The 18,104-nt window shown below is 44.4% G+C and overlaps 1 protein-coding gene across 4 annotated transcripts in view; it reads left to right on the top strand.

Annotated features, from left to right (window-relative positions):
* Positions 1-13,764: 13,764 nt before the first annotated feature.
* The window catches only part of PECAM1 (platelet and endothelial cell adhesion molecule 1), a 1,005,718-nt gene continuing 1,001,378 nt past the window's right edge, over positions 13,765-18,104 (top strand). For all 4 annotated transcript variants that reach the window (XM_069654996.1, XM_069654995.1, XM_069654997.1 and 1 more), the window contains exons 1-2: positions 13,765-14,042; positions 15,391-15,417. In XM_069654996.1, coding sequence (XP_069511097.1) covers positions 13,997-14,042; positions 15,391-15,417 — 73 coding nt within the window. In that variant the 5' untranslated portion in view covers positions 13,765-13,996. The remainder of the gene's footprint in view (positions 14,043-15,390; positions 15,418-18,104) is intronic.

Below are 18,104 nucleotides of genomic sequence, written 5' to 3'. Positions count from 1 at the left end.
GCTGCTGTTGGCAAGCCTTTGAGCGGAATGAAATGCGCCATCTTGGAGAATAAGTCCACGATTACTAGAATCGTATTGTATCCGGAGCATGGAGGTAGATCGGTGATGAAGTCCATAGAAAGCGTATGCCAAGGGCGAGGTGGGATGTCAATAGGGCGTAAGAGGCCTGCTGGTCTTTCCTTTTGACTCTTGTTTTGGGCGCATACTCCACAGGACATTATAAAGTCTCTGATATCTTTTTTCCAAGACGGCCACCAGAAGTAGCGCTTGATCTTTTCTGAGGTCTTGGCCATACCGGGATGTCCTTCCATTAAAGAATCGTGATAACAAGAGATTACTTTTTTCTGTAAATCTGTGCTGGGTAGGTATAATTGTTCTTGGAAATACAATAAGTTGTCCTTTACTGCAAAGTCCTTTCCCTGCAGATGCCAATTCTGTATGTCTGCTGGAGTTACAAGTTGCCTGGCTTTATCCTTAACTTCCTCTATGGATTCTGTGGCGATTACACCCAGAATTCTTTGTTCGGGAATGATTGGTACAGGTTTAGGGTTGATCAAGTGTTCTTCCACTCCCATCCGAGAAAGGGCATCAGCTTTACCGTTCTTTGTACCAGGTCGATAGGTAATTATGAAGTCAAACTCGGCAAAGAATAATGCCCAACGGAGTTGTCTAGAGGATTGGGCTTTTGCGGTTTTCAAATATTGCAGGTTTCGGTGATCCGTAATCACAGTAACGGTGTGTCGGGCCCCCAGCAGATAATGCCGCCAAGCCTTAAAGGCAGACTTGATAGCCAGAATTTCCTTGTCAGTAATCGTGTAATTGATTTCAGGAGGCGAGAATTTGCGGGACCAAAATGCCACGGGATGCAACTGATTGGTTACCGGGTCCTTTTGTGATAGAACCCCCCCCCATGGCAAGGCTTGAAGCATCAGTTTCCACGATGTAGGGGAGTTCGGGGCGAGGGTGTTTTAAGATTGGTGCAGAGATAAATTTAGTCTTCAAATCCTGGAAAGCTTGTTCCGCCTCGGTAGACCATTCAAAACGTTTGTTTTTCTTTAACAAGGCAGTGATGGGCTGGACTATTCGAGAGAATTCGGGGATAAACCTGCGGTAAAAGTTAGCGAAGCCTAACATGCTTTGCACACCTTTTACGGAGGATGGTGATGGCCATTTGAGAACTGCATCGACCTTCTTTGAATCCATACGCACTCCGCCAGGTGATAATATGAATCTCAAGAATTCAACTTTAGTCACGTTGAAAACACATTTTTCCAATTTAGCGAAAAGTTTGTGTTGACGCAATCTTTCGAGGACCATTTTCACGTGTTTCCGATGTTCAGATTCCGATGAAGAATAAACGAGGATGTCGTCAATGTAAACAACAACACACACATCTATGAGCTCTCTGAGGACATCGTTCATAAAATATTGAAAGGCAGCCGGGGCATTGCAAAGTCCGAAGGGCATGACCTGATATTCAAATAGCCCATACTTGGTGCGGAAGGCCGTCTTCCATTCATCGCCCTCTTTTACTCGTACCAAGTGGTAAGCTCCTCTAAGATCCAGCTTTGTATATATGCATGCTTTTCTGACTTGGTCCAGCAGTTCAGGGATCAAAGGTAACGGATATCTATTCTTAACGGTGATCTGGTTCAGGGAGCGATAATCTATACAAGTTCTAAGGTCTCCTTCCTTTTTTGGAACGAAGAACAAAGCTGAAGAAGCAGGGGACTTGGAAGGACGAATAAACCCATTTGCCAGGTATTGATCCAGGTATTGTCGAAGGTGAAGGTTCTCAGGCTCGGTGAGGGCATACATTCTACTACAAGGAGGAGTATATCCAGGTATCAGGTCTATCTGGCAGTCATAAGACCTATGAGGAGGTAGAGAGTTAGCCTGATCCTTCCGGAAAACATCTTGGTATTCTAGGTATTCGGGAGGTAACTGGGGAGTCTCTGAAGAAATTGCTGCCAGTGCAACACCAGGTGGAGGGTGACAAGTAGAGACACATTCTGGAAACTGGACCGTTCTTGCTCGCCAATCGATCAGAGGATTGTGTTTCTCTAACCAAGGTATTCCTAGAATAATCTGAAACTGAGGGGCCTTGATCACATCGAACACGATCTTCTCATGGTGTCCATCTTGACTTACTAGCGTCACCTATTGAGTGGTATGCGTTACTGGCCCGGAGGCTATCTCCGTACCATCCACCGTAGTAATGACGTCCTTTACAGCCTTGGGACAAAGAGTTAGATTCATCCTCAAAACCATTTCATGATCCACATAATTGCCGATGGCACCGCTGTCGACGTAAGCTTCAATTGCATGTAATCGATCCGGATTATCAGGGCTAATGAGGACCATAGGTATCACGAAATGCGAGGTCACGGAACTGGTTTTCACGCTCGGCAAGAGGACCTCTATTCTTGTCAGGCGAGGTCGTTTCCCTGCTCAGAGTTTGTAACTTTGGTAACTGCAGCTCCTACTGCCTTCTTGGCAGGTTTCACCGGACAGTCTCGAAGAAAGTGCCCTGAGTTTCCGCAATAGAGGCATAATTGCAACTGTTTTCTCCTTTCCCGCTCCTTTTGTGTTAGAGGACCTTTCAGACCCCCTATTTGCATGGGTTCCCCGGAGTCTACTCCTTTGGAAGGAGTTGGCGGTTTGGAAAATACTCGAGCATCAAACTTGGAACGATCGGCCTTCTTGTTCTGCAGTCTGTGATCTATTTGAACGACTAAGTCTATATAGTCCGAACAATCTTGTGGGGGATTCACTACTTGGGCTAAAACATCTTTGAACTCTCCGCGTAGACCTCTATAAAACAGCGTAATCCTTTTGTCCTCAGGCCATTGAGTTTCCCCTATCAGTCTGTTGAAAGACGCAATATAAGCCAAAAGGTCTTGATTACCTTGTTGCAACGAAAGAAGCTCATTGTCCAAGGCCTGCCCCTGTGAATGTCTTGCGAACAGTTTTTCCATACTGAGCTGAAAAGCTTGAAAATCATGGAGGACCGGATCATCTTGATTTACTAGAGGGATCGACCAGTCTGCCGCATTGCCACTAAGGTACGAAAGCACGAAAGCTACTTTAGCTTGAACAGTTGGAAAGGCTGCTGGCCGGCATAAGAAATGGAACCGGCACTGATTGATAAATACTGCAAACCTCTTTGGGTCACCAGAAAATCGTTCGGGCGGAGCCAGAGGTACATTCCCAGGTAGGTTGATCTGCACTGGATTCATAGAGGATGTAGAAGGAAGATTTCCCCCAGATGCGGGTAACGGGGTCTGTCCGGCTTGTGACTGTAGCAATTGTCTAGCGAGATCATCTGTTCGCTCCTTGGAAATAATCAGTTCCCTTCTTAGAGCGTTCGTTTCCTGACGGCTGCATGCACTTCTGCCCTTAGTTCCCCAAGTAACTGGGCTAGCTGGTCGGTATCCGAGGTTTCCATAGCGCCTGGACGGGAGTTTTGTGGTAGGCTTTGCGTTCTGTAACGCTCACCTGATTCCCGTAGAGGCGCCGGTCTTGACTGGGCGTATACCGTATCTTCAAAGGTGATGTGTAACACACGGCTGGCTCTTTGGGCTGGACCTCTGTGCACTGTATGTCTGACTCGAAGGGTAAGATGTCTGCAGATAGAAAATATGGGATTAAGGAACTGGGTTATTGAATGTCTCTCTCTTCTTCCCTTTCTCTTCTCCTGTAGAACCCCAAAGGTTAACGCTCTCACCTTAGGTAAGTGAACGCCGTGCTCTCCATCTGCCTCGGGGCAGGGTGCTGTAACCAGTTTCTTCACTGGATAAGGGGAGCAGGCCTCTTGACTTCAGAGGACTGCTGTCCGTCGTTTACTGCACGAACGGTAAGTTTTGAGTAATTCTAATGTCTTTAAAATCTTTAGTAATGATGTTTCTTGTTTTGCAGGGTTCCGGCGATGGCGGATGACGGGCTGAAGTGAGTTGAAGATGGAGCCCGTGTGATGAATAGAAGCGCCTGGAAGCACGTAAGTAAGCGCTTGTTGCCTGCTTCACGATGCGCTCTAACTGTCTTTTTATTTTGCAGGTACAAGTTCGGAGCGGCTGCAGGGTGCCGGAATACCCACTGGGTTAGATGTGGAAAGGAGTAATGGCACGTGAGTATTAAAGTTCCCCAATGTCTTTAAACGCACCTTGTTTTGTCTTTCAGATGCGGGATGCAGCGCCGAAGGCCTCCGGAGCGTGCGAAGAGTTGGTAAGCTTTTGTCTTTCAGATGCCGGAATGCAGTGTGAAGACCTCCGGAGCGCACGAAGAGTAGGTAAGCCTTTGTCTTTCAGATGCCGGAATGCAGCGCGAGGCGTTGGTGACAGCCGATGGACCAGGTAAGTGAAGAGCTGTCACTGAAGACCGTAATGCTAACCTGTTCTTTCTTGTCTTTATAGGTGTTGCTGAAGACTGGATTCAGGATGGTAAGCCTTTTTCCTTAGGCCCAGGATCAGATGCAGAAGACACGATGAGCGTTCTGCTGCAGAGGATGCAGAATAACGCAAAGCAAGATTCATCCATCGGGTGTGGTTTAAATAGCCTCCTGTAGTGCTTAGGTGTCTCCTTCCACAGCCACGCCTAGGTAAGAAAAGAGTTCCTGCTTTCCAGAAGAGTTCCAGTGTTCTGAATCTAGGGAGTGGCTCCTGCCCCACCCAACAGGAAAAGTAGTTCCAAACAGAAGAGGATCAGAGGCTCAACTGGCAGGCAAGTAAGCAGCATGGTCTGCTGCAGGTAAATCCACCCAAGCATTATGAGCCCGGCGCTTCCAGCGCTGGGACTGGGCATATTTATGAGCCTGGTGCCACTGGCGCCAGGACTGGGTCCAAAAGGTCCCAATTGGGACTAGTTGGCACTCGGAACCTGGGTTATGGATCTGCTTCCAAGGGAGTTGGGAAAACCCTGACCTTTTGGAAGCAGAGATCATGACACCTCAGCACCCGTCCTTGTTGGCCCCAGCCCGCCTCCTATGCCCCCCACCCAACCTGATTGGTCCTAGTTTCTTCCATAAACACAGGCCTAATGACCTGCAGGCCGGAATGATTTTCGCGCCATAGCCGCCATGATCGAAGGCAGGGTGAGTGCTTATGAGCCCCCAGCCCCATCTTCTCCATACTTCCCCTTTGGGAAATCACCATCCAACATGATTTAAAAAGCACTACAAGCGCCAATCCCATTTGTATTCCCCTCTCCCCAGTGCGCTTCCTTGTTGGCCCCATCCCGCCTCCTACACCCCCACCCGACCTGACTGGTCCTAGTTTCTTCCATAAACACAGGCCTAATGACCTGCAGGCTGGAATGATTTTCGCGCCATGGCCGCTGTGATCGAAGGCAAGGTGAGTGCTTATGAACCCCATCTCCTCCATACTTCCCATTTGGGAAATCACCATCCAACGTGCTTTAAAAAGCACTACAAGCGCCATCCCATGTGTATTCCCCTCTCCCCAGCACGCTTCATTGTTGGCCCCAGCTCACCTCCTTATGCCCCCACCCGACCTGATTGGTCCTACTCACCCTCATAATGGACATCCAGGGAAGCCCTCTGCCCAGCAGCCCCTGCGGCTAAGAGCCAAGTGGCAAGGGGCAGCTCCTACATTGGCGGCTCCAAACAGTGTCCGCCAGTGAAGCCAGCAGTTAACAGACACCAAACAAAAACGGTAATTGTGGCATGGGTGGGGTGTAGAGCAATTACTCTACACCAGAAAGCCCCTTCCACTCTACCTTACCTTCCCATAACATAGACTGTCATAGACTTAGCCCATGCATAATTAGAAAGATTTGTGGCCACCAGCCAGATTTTATACATGACAGTATTTGAAATGTTGCCTTGCACTGAATCCTAACATACTAGTCAATGTTAAAAAGTGTCACACCTGGAGGGAGTGGTGGACGCTGTCCTGCGTCACATCTGGATAGGTTTATGAGGGTGGGCATCTGCCTACTTAGATGGAATTAGGAAGGTTAGCATGCACCACACTTGATAGAAGTCTGAAAGAAATTATAGAAATGTGAATGTTGGCATGCGCGCACTTGGTTAGAATTCTTAGCTTTGGCTTGCATCGCATCTAGATGGGATTGTGAATGTTGGCATGTGCCATACCTAGATGAAACTTGAATGTTAGCATGTGCCACACTTAGAATTGAGAACATTACTCTGTGCTGCATCTGGATAGGATTGTGAATGTTAGCATGTGCCACACCTAGATGGAACTTGAAGGTTAGCATGTGCCACACTTAGACAGAATTCCTAACTTTGGCCTGCATCGCATCTAGATAGAATTGTAAATGTTAGCATATGCCGCACCTAAATGGAACTTGAGTGTTAGCATATGCCACACTTAGAATTGGGAACATCAGCCTGCGCCGCATCTAGATAAGATTGTGAATGTTAGCATGCGCCATACTTAGATGAAACTGTAAATGTTACCATTTGCCACACTTAGATGGAATTCCTAACTTTGGCCTGCATCGCATCTAGATAGGATTGTGAATGTTAGCATATGCCACACCTAGATGAAACTTGAATGTTAGCATGTGCCACACTTAGAATTGAGAACATTAGCCTATACTGCATCTAGATAGGATTGTGAATGTTAGCATATGCCACACGTAGAACTGAGAACATTAGCCTGCCCCATATAGATAATTATTCTGAAAGCTAGCGAGTGCCAAACTTAGACGGAATTGTGTAGATCAGCAAGTACTAGACTTAGACAGAACTGTGAATGTTAGCATGTGAAATGTCATATACCCCACTAACCAATAAAAGCTCAAACTCTCTGTATACTTATCTCACTCAAAACAACTCGCACAACAAGCTGCACGCACTTCACCACACTGCAACAACACAAAAGCCGCACCAACAGGACACACGGACTGACACCGATCCAATACTCGCACTAAAGCTCAGCACCCGCTGTCTACCGAGTTGGAGCTGCCAACAGTACACCACTTCTCACTATCCTACTCCCTCTTCACCTTACTAACCCATCCCACCTTCTCGTTTACAGATCCGCGAGAGCGCCTGGGGACCAATTCCGTTGGTGACGGTGCGCTTTGTAAGTACCTTTAACATAACATAACATTGTGGCAGGGTTTGGGGGAAACAAATGAGGGTCTCTCTCTCTCTGCGTTCCTTGCCATACTCAATATGTGAGAAATGTCTAACAAAGGAAAAGGCTTCATAAAACTTCCAACACCCGTAAATATATATAACTAGCTACAATCTGTTATTTTTGCATATCCCGACAAGGGATGACTGTAGATTTGCCTGGTTCTGGCTCAGTTTCTAACAGTTGAATTTGTTGACACACCTTATTTCATGTCATGCAACAGCCACATGTATTTTCTTTCCATTGCATGGAATAATTTGGCCTTGTATGCCTGCTTACATTCACAGTAATTTGGTAAAATGGGCCTATACAAACTCATATTAACGCTACATATGGTGATCCATTCTTGCATGAAATGTATATCATATTATAAGTGATATCGTAACCATATTTTTCTTCGTGGACTAAAGAACAATGCTATCTGATGCCACTTCCTGTTTTGTCAAGAGGTGAAAGGTTGTGTGCCATCACTTCCTGTGATGTCACTTGGGGTGGGGTAAAATGACATCACTTCCTGTGATGTTATTAGAGGTCAAGGGTTGTGTGATGTCACTTCCGCTACCCCTGGCATGTTGGTGAAATGACGTCCCTGCAGTGAGGCTCCAAAGGTGTTCATGTTATCGGGATGGTTCAGGTTGTTTTTGAAGCAGAGCAAAGCACATATTCAAGAGTGCCACATGGGTGGGGCTCCAGGCTTGCAAATGGTGTTGACTTCATAGAGCTGCTACAGACGTAACACACATTTGTTCCTGAGAGGGAATGGTGGTGTTTATGTATTGTGCAATTTAAGCACCTTTAAGAGTAGCTCACTGGTGCCATTGCTCAAAGACACACACACACCACCTCCGCGCCACACGCTGGTTGTCTTTGGGCAGGCCCCTAATGTTCACAACTCCTGTCAGAACCGCAGCAATGGGACGTCTGTATATATTTTATCATGTACAGTACTTATGTTTATAATGAGCCTGCCTGTTGAAAATCAAGTATTAGAATGTTTGTTCTCTAAACGGTAGCATTCTCTGCGGAGTGAGCATCCATTTTACGCACTGGTTGAAAACTTAGCATCCCTTTTATTCACGATGAGTAGGTAGAGGCACACGTATATCGATTATACGCCATCTATGCTGTTGTTTCCACTGCCCTGCTGTCCCATACATCTTTATGGTGAGGTAACATTTGTCTCCTGGAAACTGTGCAGGGATCGACATTATGATTGGGCATGCAGGAGATAAAGGTAGCTCCTAGATATTAAGACCAGGAGCGAACACTGGGGAACAAGGAGCAACTACATAGCGTTCAGCAAATCTAACTTCCACATAAGATGCACACATATCATTTCTTAATTTATGTATGACCTCCAATACTTTAAATGTCATTTAGATGTGTCCTAATGTTTATTTATAGATTGTCCCAAATGCACAGAGTTAAATTCACATAGGTGTATTTGTTCGGCATCAGCGGCAGGGGGGGCAAAAGTAGCTCCTGGTAGTTATTGATATCAAGCTAACCAGGCTCTTCTAGGCATTATGTAGGAGCTAAATAGCTCCCGGCTCCCCTCAATTTTGAACTCTGCCGTAGAGATTACTGCCATTTAGTCCTCATGTCATAGTGGGCTCATGGCCGATTAGAAGGATCTGGCATATAACTGAGGGGATAGATTCAGCCGAATGGCTGCTCCTGAATAGCTCCGGGTTGAAAGGCAATGCTCAGTTTGTTTTGGAATTACTAAACTTAATTCTTTATAACAGCTATTTCAGGTTTCAAGGCAAATATTATTTGCAAACTTTGGGTACCTCGATGGGCTCATTGATGGCTCCTGTATATGCCAATACCTTTATGTTTCAATTTGAGAGGGTGGTCAGTCATTTTTTCTAAAAAAAAATGTCGAATGACAATTTTTTTGAAAAAATAATGTCGAAAAAAAAATGTTGAATTCCGTTTTTTTAAATTATATATTTATTTTGGAGTCCGGGAGTAAAAGAAAATGGGTAAAACAAAAAAAAAATTTTAAAAAGGGGGGTTGGGGGGGGGGGGGGAATACACCCATTTCGAATAAAAAAAGTATTAAAAAAAAATTCGACATTTTTTTTCAACATTATTTTTTCGAAAAAATGACTTTCGACATTTTTGCATTCGAAAAAATTACTATAAACCATTTGAGAGTCAGCATGTCCTAGAACACCCCGTTTGGTCCACATATATTCTCACATGGAAAAGGTTTATCAACGATATCTTTGGCCCCTGGTGTTGCACAAAAGATGACCTTAGTCTCTTCTTTGAATATCTTAACCTGGTACACCCACGAATTAAGTTCACCATAGAGATCGGCAACCCTTCGCTACACTTTCTAGATGTCAATCTAAGAATTGCTGATAACAAAATTGCCCACTCTATCTATCACAAACCAACTGATGCCAATAATGTATTACAAACCAACTGATGCCAATAATGTATTACATTACTCGAGTTTACATCCTAGGGCAATGCTCCAGAGCTTGCCCTATAGCCAGATTCTACGACTTAAGAGAATCATTTCTGACCCAGAAGAACTAGGGAAGGAATGTACAAACCTTATTGACAAATTTCAAAATAGAGGTTATCCTCCTGAGAAGCTAAAAACAGAGCCTCTGAGATAACACGTACCGACTTACAAAAACCTAAAACACAGGTTAAAGAAACTCCGCTTCTTTTCATATCCAAGTTTTCGAGGCAAAGCTTTCAAATCTCGAAAAGTATTAAGAAGCACTGGAATATTTTATATAATGATCCGACCCTTCTAAAGCTATTCCCTACCCCACCAATGATGTGCTTTAAAAGGGTTAAAAACATCAGGGATAAATTGGTTAAGGCTGAGAGGACTCCCAAAGACAAACAACAATTTGTAACCACCAGAAAACTAGGTACCTTTCCCTGTTTGGGATGTACACACTGTAATAATGTCATCAAAGGTAATGTGGTAACCCACCCTAGAACCGGAAAAAAAAAATTCAAACTCAGAGACTACTCCCCTTGTATGTCATCGGGAGTAATTTATCTGTTAAAATGCCATTTTGGTAAAGTATATGTCGGACAAACTAAAAGATCAATAACATTGACGTTGACTGAGCACAAGTCCAACATAAGGTGCAATAACCAACATTCGCCAGTGGCTCGCCACTTCAATTAACAAAAGCATTCAATTGCACAACTGAAGTTTCAGATCCTTGAAGTAGTGAAGCGTCCCACAAGAGGAGGTGACTATCAGTCTCTTTTACTGCAAAGGGAAGCTTACTGGATTGACAAGATGGGCTCCATACATCCATGGGGTTTGAATGAGGAATTCTCCTTGAATTGTTATTTGTGATGTCTAGACTTCTGTTGAAATAGATGTGTACACTATACAGTACCAAAAGGACCTTTCTGAAGAATCCTGTGAAACTTGTCAGATGTGATCACACTGTATTTGTTTTCATTGAGATATGCATGATCTATGTCTACTCTTGATCAATTATATCTATCTATAATATGTATTTTGATTAACAACATACACTGTCGGTGAATCGTGTTATATACAACAAACTCTATTATTCAATCTTTTATTTATTTTTTGTTCCCATTTCTTGTTTGAATACAACAAATATTCTGTTTTGTTGTATGCCACATTTTGTGAATGAATCGAGTCATGTTGAATATGCACTATTTAAAACATGGCGATTTGCTTATTCTGCAATTGAATTCCTGTAGAAATGTCTTCTTTTTATGTCTGTTTCTATATTTAAATTGGTACTTTGAGTATCTTCTACATTGGTTGGCAGATATTATCTCTATGTCCAGAGTCGCTATGAATTTGAATTTAATTTGACCCGGTCTTCCGGTACACTCTTTATTTTAACACTGAGCTAGTGTCAGATCACCTATTTATAACTGTATCTCTTTTTTCATTTCCTCTAATAAATACTTAAGATTTTTTTTGTTACTAGTACATAACTATTTTTAGACATATTCTTTTGACCGCTATCTTGTAATACACCTTGATTTAGGAAGCCTCAGTTCAGCTTCGCCTCAAGATGCAGCTTACACCATCATGTGCAATACCGTGTGAAGTCTTTCACATTTATATACTCTTCCCACTAAGATACCATATATATTGAGAGCTTGAATGTCCAAGGCTAGTTGGATGTCACGACAATTGTAATTCCAGAATACGCGTTTGTGTGTCACGTTCTCTGCACCTTCAATGTGGACGACCATTGGCCTCCATATGAATAGTCCTCTTTCTACTTCCAGTAACTATACACTATATAGCCGCTTCCAAGATGGCGCGTCTAGTTTCCATGGCAACCTTGCAAGGCGCCGACCATCAACGCAAACCCTGCACACCGCAGTCCCCTGAGACACAGGTACGCGCCTGTTTGAACGCCTTTCCCTCTACTAGGGACTATCTATAAATTATTAGGCTCTCACCCATGCTCTTCACATTGTTTTAGTATCGTGATACCGAAGAAGCGCGTCCTTGCGCTTGAAACTCAACAAAAATACAGATGTCGGAAACAACGGCATCCACATTTACTTGGTGAGACTCTGGAACACAGCAGTAGGTGGGTAGACGTTTCTGTGGTTACGTTCCACTTCACGCCTTTTTTTAATATATATGGTGACTGATTTGGGTAAACATATCTCCAGTTCCTAATTGTATTCATCATCCCACATATTAAGTGGGTCATCCCCGCTCTAGTTGGGAGCATTCTGTCTGAAGTTGCGGGCATTTATTTACATCCTGAAAACATTATTGAGGGGATTTAATCTGTACTAATCACCCCTGATTGGATGCCCTCTAGGTATGACTCTTCCAGATAGCGGACATTTAACAACTTTTGCCGTGTTCTCTTAGTTACACGTTATTGTATACTTTTATTCTTCCAGGGTGCAGTTCAACTTTGGAATCAACGAATGACAATTCTCAGAACCATTGGACCGATTACCGGTTTTATCCACCTCACCGAGATATTATTCTCATTACTCAATCAAATTGTGATTTCTATCACGCACCATTTATAGAAATTACTTTCTTCCTTATAGTTTAGCTTCCATTTCCTTTCCCAAACTGTTAATTGGACCCTTACCCCATTCGGTATTACTATGAAGGGACAATCCAGATTAACATCAGTCAACCATAGCAGTGTCAGTATTATTTGAGGAGGGTTTTAACCTCGAACACTTGACTGTAACAGACATTGCTTGAAAAATGGAATTTCACCATGAAGCTTTATTTATAAATTTAATTGTGGTTTTAACATATTGTAAAACAGTGAAAAGAATGTAATTTCATTAGGATTGGGATATCCAACTCCAGGAAGAAACCTGATTGTTTAATTTAGGCACCTACCATGTATAAGAAGATGAATTGAGTGTAGTATTTTGATTACAATGTTGTAAATCGTTGTCTCCTTTCTTTAAAGAGTCCGTTTTGGCCATATGAAGAAGAGGAAAGTATCCTCGAAACGCATCGCTGAATTAATCGGACTCCATCTATTCTTAACTTTTTATGTTCACCAACGATGCTACATTGTTTCCTTTTGTACAAACAATAATTTTTCTTTGATATTGAAACACATTTTCTATATAAAATATTTTGTACATAAGATTTTGGTTGTCTGGCTTTGTTTTGCATAACACTTTATTATATTCTTTGACTAATTGCAGTATTGGATTTTTTATCCAAACAATTGAAAGTATGCAGGGGACGGGATGATTCCTAGCTTGAATCTTCTCTATCTCAATATAACTGGAACCCCTCAGGGACTGAAAATGTTATATGTGGTCATTTGTTTTGTGTATATGTGGATTCTGGGATTATGATAGGTCAGTCCTCACCTCTTTCTGGAGAATCCCAAAGTCTCGTTCAAGCAGCAGATTGTGCGGGAGAGAATTCCACGAATGGGAGCCTTAACTGCAAAGGAATGTTCAGCCGAAGTGTTGATACATACCTATAGGTTTCTGATCAGCTCAGGGGAATGGAAGAGTCTACAAAGGTGATCACTGCCTTGCCATCAATAGTAGGACCTTACAGTTAGAGCAATGTTTACTAGTGTGCAGGGCCATCAGGGGTATGTTCATATTCATAAAATGCCACAGGCTGCAGAGTGTTCTGGCTTCAGGGGTGTCTTGCACCGGGCAAGTGGGAGCGGTGTTTGGTGGGAGCCCATTATATGCCATAAGAATACAAACGCGAGTTAATGGCACAGGGACATGTGTTGATCAGTTGGGTGATGTGGAACAGAGGTAAGATTCCACTAATTAGGAGCAGGGAGTCGAAAGTCCTCTTTACAAAAGTTTTCATTTATGATTCGAACAACCCCATAAAGAGTTTTGGAGTGGGGGTACCCAGACGAGAGTGTGGGCACACAGCCAACTTTAGACGTGTGTGAGCGAGCAAGTGCCCCAAGTTAAACATGTGGGCCGTTCTGTGTTGATCGAGGATAGCATCTACATTTTGTATTTTGTGTTTTTTAAGTGTAAACCTTTAGTTCGGTTTGTGGTCTAGCGGTTACCACACCCGTCATTAAAGTTTTCAAGGGAAAATACGTCCAGAATCCCAATCAGGATAAATGTCACTTCCTGAAAAAGTAATCAGCCTTTTTCCAGGACTGCGTGCTCATTGTTCGCCACTTCCAGTTTCCACGGGAGGGAGCATTATCCTACCCAGGACAAGTCGTTCTCACGGGCAGAACTCCGAGGGAAAACTCCTATTTTATTTCGGCGTTTCCCAGGAAATTTTTTATAATTTCGCCTAAAAAGAGATCCTCTTCATTAGTCTTTTTACCAGCAATTTTTCTACTTCACACTGGAGTTCTTAAATGATAGTTTGAACTGTAATGTTGTTTTACTGAGTCATGTTGCTGTGTTGGACGTTGATGCTGCATTTAGTGCTTCATTATTGTAAGTACTGAATGTGTTTCTTTTTTTTACGTTGAGATTAAACCTCGTCCGTCTTTTAGTTGCTTCTGCCAGCGGGTCTTTGATTTCTTTGTGAATGTACGTTGGGTCGCAGTGCTCGCTTGCTTCCCGCCTAGGTTCGCGCTTTGTAAATCACAAAAACAAAAATATGACTTTGCTTTGTTGTTTAGTTCACGGTTTCGATATTAGTGCAGAAGAGACCGAATGGCACGGTGGGCAATTCTACATAAGTGACAGAGTACCTATCCATGTGTTTACCTCGTTTTAAGCCCGTCTTCTAGAATCGCCATGACGTTTACGTGTGCGTGCCTGGTAGTCTGTTGGCCATTGCTGGCGTCCGTTATGAAAGAAAGAAAGCAAGCTTTTATACTGCGCGAAATCCCTAACCTAGTGGCGTCCCGGTGATTTCGCTGCGCTGAGGCTTTTCTGAGTGTTGACCCCTATCCGGGGTGTACAGTCCAGAGCGTGCGTGGCCTGTGCAGCAAAAGGCCCAAGAGGGGTAAAGTGTGACGTACAGGGAGACATGAGGCGAACGGGTGGTCTTCGTGCAACGATGTTTTAGGAGGTTTTCGTGTGCCTGCGTAGGGAGCAATCGACCATTTCTATACCCTTAGTAAGTACCTCCAGATCTGTGGGAGGGGGGTTGTAAGTGATCTCTGTCTGACCCTGTAAACCCGTGTGTGCCCGACTGCCCATGCGAGTCGGCTTGCTAATGCTTCTGTGATGGCTCAGCTGGCTGGTCTGATTGCTTGGTTTTCTCTGCCTCTCGCCTCATTCTCCTCACGTTGGGCAGCTCGGCTCCTCGAGCCATTCCTGGCACAACTTGTGTTATGGAGAGGGACGCATTTTGACGCAATGTTGCATGGGACATGCCATGGGTACATGGAGGTACTATACCTGGTCAATATGATTTATTTAATATTGTATGCCATGCTCGGGTAATGTGCACATGCAGGAGGAACCTCTATGTATGCCAGGCAACCGCAGCCTGGAATTAGGTGGCATTATACAGCTGGGCGCTGTTTACAATATCACATTCATTACAGGTATCGGCATCGCAAGTACTGTATGGGTTAAGTAACATGCAATTATGTGTTTGAATTTTTTTAAACCTCCACACGTTTACCATCCATTCCCACCGTGCTGCTAATGAGGCAATTTAAGGCTAGAGGCTAGGCAAATGTTGTGCTTGAGAGGGCAGCATTTGCAAAGTAACCTCCTCTCCATAGGCTTAGGGCGCCTTTGATCAATGTCGCAGTCGCTTTTCTCGACTCCAGTGCCAGATTGAAGCTCTGAATATAATACCGTTTTCCTATCTTTGTTTTTTTAGCTGAAGTCGTAAACGGCAATGACAAAGGTAAGCTTGCACTTTTGTTAATACATATTTATGATTTCCTTCCTGGTGGCTTTCGTAGTAAGACTGACGTCACGGAAAGCCTGCTATCTGTTGGCAAGATGCATTAAAAAGATGAATCTGGGAGTTTTCTCTTTGACATCCGAGGGATAATCGATCCCTTTACTGCACTGTTATCCAGGTCTGCATAGTGGCATGGCTCAGCGCTCTACACTGCACAGCTTCCACCATTCTCCATAGATCAGAGTAGTAGCTGCAGCGTCCAGCACTTCAGGGAACCCTTGCAGCTCCCCCTGTGGGGTTGCGGCTTCCCCTGGAGAGTAGCAGCTTGCTTTCTGCTTATAGAACAGGTGGCTGGGGGAGAAAAGAGTCGTAAAGGCCAGGGCCTTGGACAATATAGCATTCAAGTTGGAAAGTGGTGGGGCATCCCGATTGAACTGCCAAGCTATCCCTGGCTCTTCTCCAAATCAGACCACAAAAGTGATGGGTGGAAGGTTTCGAATGAATCTAAACCACTGGCAATTGCTCTGGGCAACCTTCCACACCATCGCTTTTTAGCCCGTCTGCGCCATTGCAAAAGGGGACCTTCCACCCTTCACTTTTGTGGTCAGTTTGTTTCTCCTTGTGAGAGAGGGTATGCCCAGACGTGGGTCCCTTGCTCGCTGCGCCACAGGGAACCAGGCTGCACCTCACTGAAGAGGTCCAACAAGGCCGAAACATGTCTGGGGTTGCTTGGTTTTCTGTGCAGAGGGGACCTGGCCTAGCAGTTCGGGCTGGGCTGCTACCTTCGGTGGCGGCAGCTGCTGACTGATTTGCACATGGCTGGTCCCCTTTTGCAATGGCGCAGACGGGCTAAAAAACGGTGGTGTGGAAGGTTGCCCAGAGCAACTGCCAGTGGTTTAGATTCTTTCGAAACCTTCCACCCATCACTTTTGTGGTCAGTCTTCTCCAAATCACACATGAATATGTGACAGGGTGTGAAGGTTGCTTAGCTATTATTTCAGCATGGAAGTGGTGACTTACCTTGGTTTTGTATTTGTGCATGATCATGTGTTCCAGGCTTACTGTTCAAAAAGTGTAAAGTAACAATGTTGGTTGTCCTGTATGTATGTATGTCCACTTATGTATTGCCCCTGGTGACTGTTCCATTTACTCCCCTCCACACCCTGCTCAGAATGTCCCTCAAACACATCCCACTGTATAGAGCTCACTGCTTCCTGTCAACTCTGAGCTCTTATCTAGTGTACGTTCTTTTGTGATCCAAAGAGCATTGTTCCACCTGTATATATACATTGAATTGATTGTTTATTTGTATAGCACCTATACACAATGTGTATAAATAAATAAACAGATAGGGTGCTATCTATTCAATGGTTCACAATGTATTTGGCAGAGCTGCTCTATTGCAGAAGGAAAAGCTCCGTTAAGTTTAAAATTAAGTTTGTGGTCAACCTATAATTTGGAGCAGCAGCAGGTATTTTTTAGTTCCCAGCTCATCTACTGACTCTGTGTGACATTAGTCACAATAGCCTGCACGGCAATTGTCCATAAGTAGGAGCGAGTACTTTGATCATGCAGGGACTGGTGAAATTCCACAGTTTTTAAATAGAGAGGAACTTTTAGAAATATGGCCTCAAGAAACTGTATTATTAGTTATAAAAACGCAATAACATTAAAAACAGTAAACGAGGTATCCATTACAATATGAGCAATGAAACACTATACAAAATGCAGACGTTAAGTTAAAAAAGCAATACACGTTAATGCATTCACAATAAAGAAATGTGCAGGTCATTTGCTTGCATATAACACTTCTTCTTGCCCTTTAACACTAACCCTGCCGCTTGCAAGCCCCGGCCAGATACAGGGAACTAGCAACACACTATAGCACAGTCTGTTGTTGGAACAGCTAGTCCCATGGCCTGTCTGGCAGTTTTCTCGCCTCTCCCTGTGAATATCTACATTCTTTGAGCATAGCTTGGGAAGGGCAGGAAGTGAACAAAATGCACTTCACTCTGGCGGAGGAAGTCGGTAAGATCTCTCTTCTCCCACTTGACTCCCCTGTACCCGAGAGACAATTGGACCAAACCCACTCTGGTGTAAAGCCGTCTTGTTGTGGAAGGTGCTGTCACAGGAAAATAGTCCTTGAACCCCTGAAGGTGCTTGTTCTGAAAGGAGGCCTGTGTGCTCCTACCTGCGCTTGATGCACTTGCCTTTTCCTACACACTGTTCGCCAAACCAAACACTACTTCCCTGGAGCCGGACCTTGTTCAACCTTCTGAAGTACCCCATATTCTTCAAGCCCAAGGTCTTGCAGGCTAGATTTTTCCGCAAGAGTGCTAGGGCAGCCCATATGCCCTACCCATATCTGTAAGTTCTGCCGGGCTCCCGTCATTCCGCAAGAGTGCTAGGGCAGCCCATATGCCCTACCCATATCTGTAAGTTCTGCCGGACTCCCGTCATTCCGCAAGAGTGCTAGGGCAGCCCATATGCCCTACCCATATCTGTAAGTTCTGCCTGACTCCCGTCATTCCGCAAGAGTGCTAGGGCAGCCCATATGCCCTACCCATATCTGTAAGTTCTGCCGGACTCCCGTCATTCCGCAAGAGTGCTAGGGCAGCCCATATGCCCTACCCATATCTGTAAATTCTGCCCGGCTCCCGTCATTCCGCAAGAGTGCTAGGGCAGCC

This window comes from Ambystoma mexicanum, chromosome 3q (genome assembly GCF_040938575.1).
Source record: "Ambystoma mexicanum isolate Mex_15411 chromosome 3q, UKY_AmexF1_1, whole genome shotgun sequence".
Taxonomy (NCBI): Eukaryota; Metazoa; Chordata; class Amphibia; order Caudata; family Ambystomatidae; genus Ambystoma; species Ambystoma mexicanum.
This window is presented reverse-complemented; position numbering and strand designations above follow the sequence as displayed.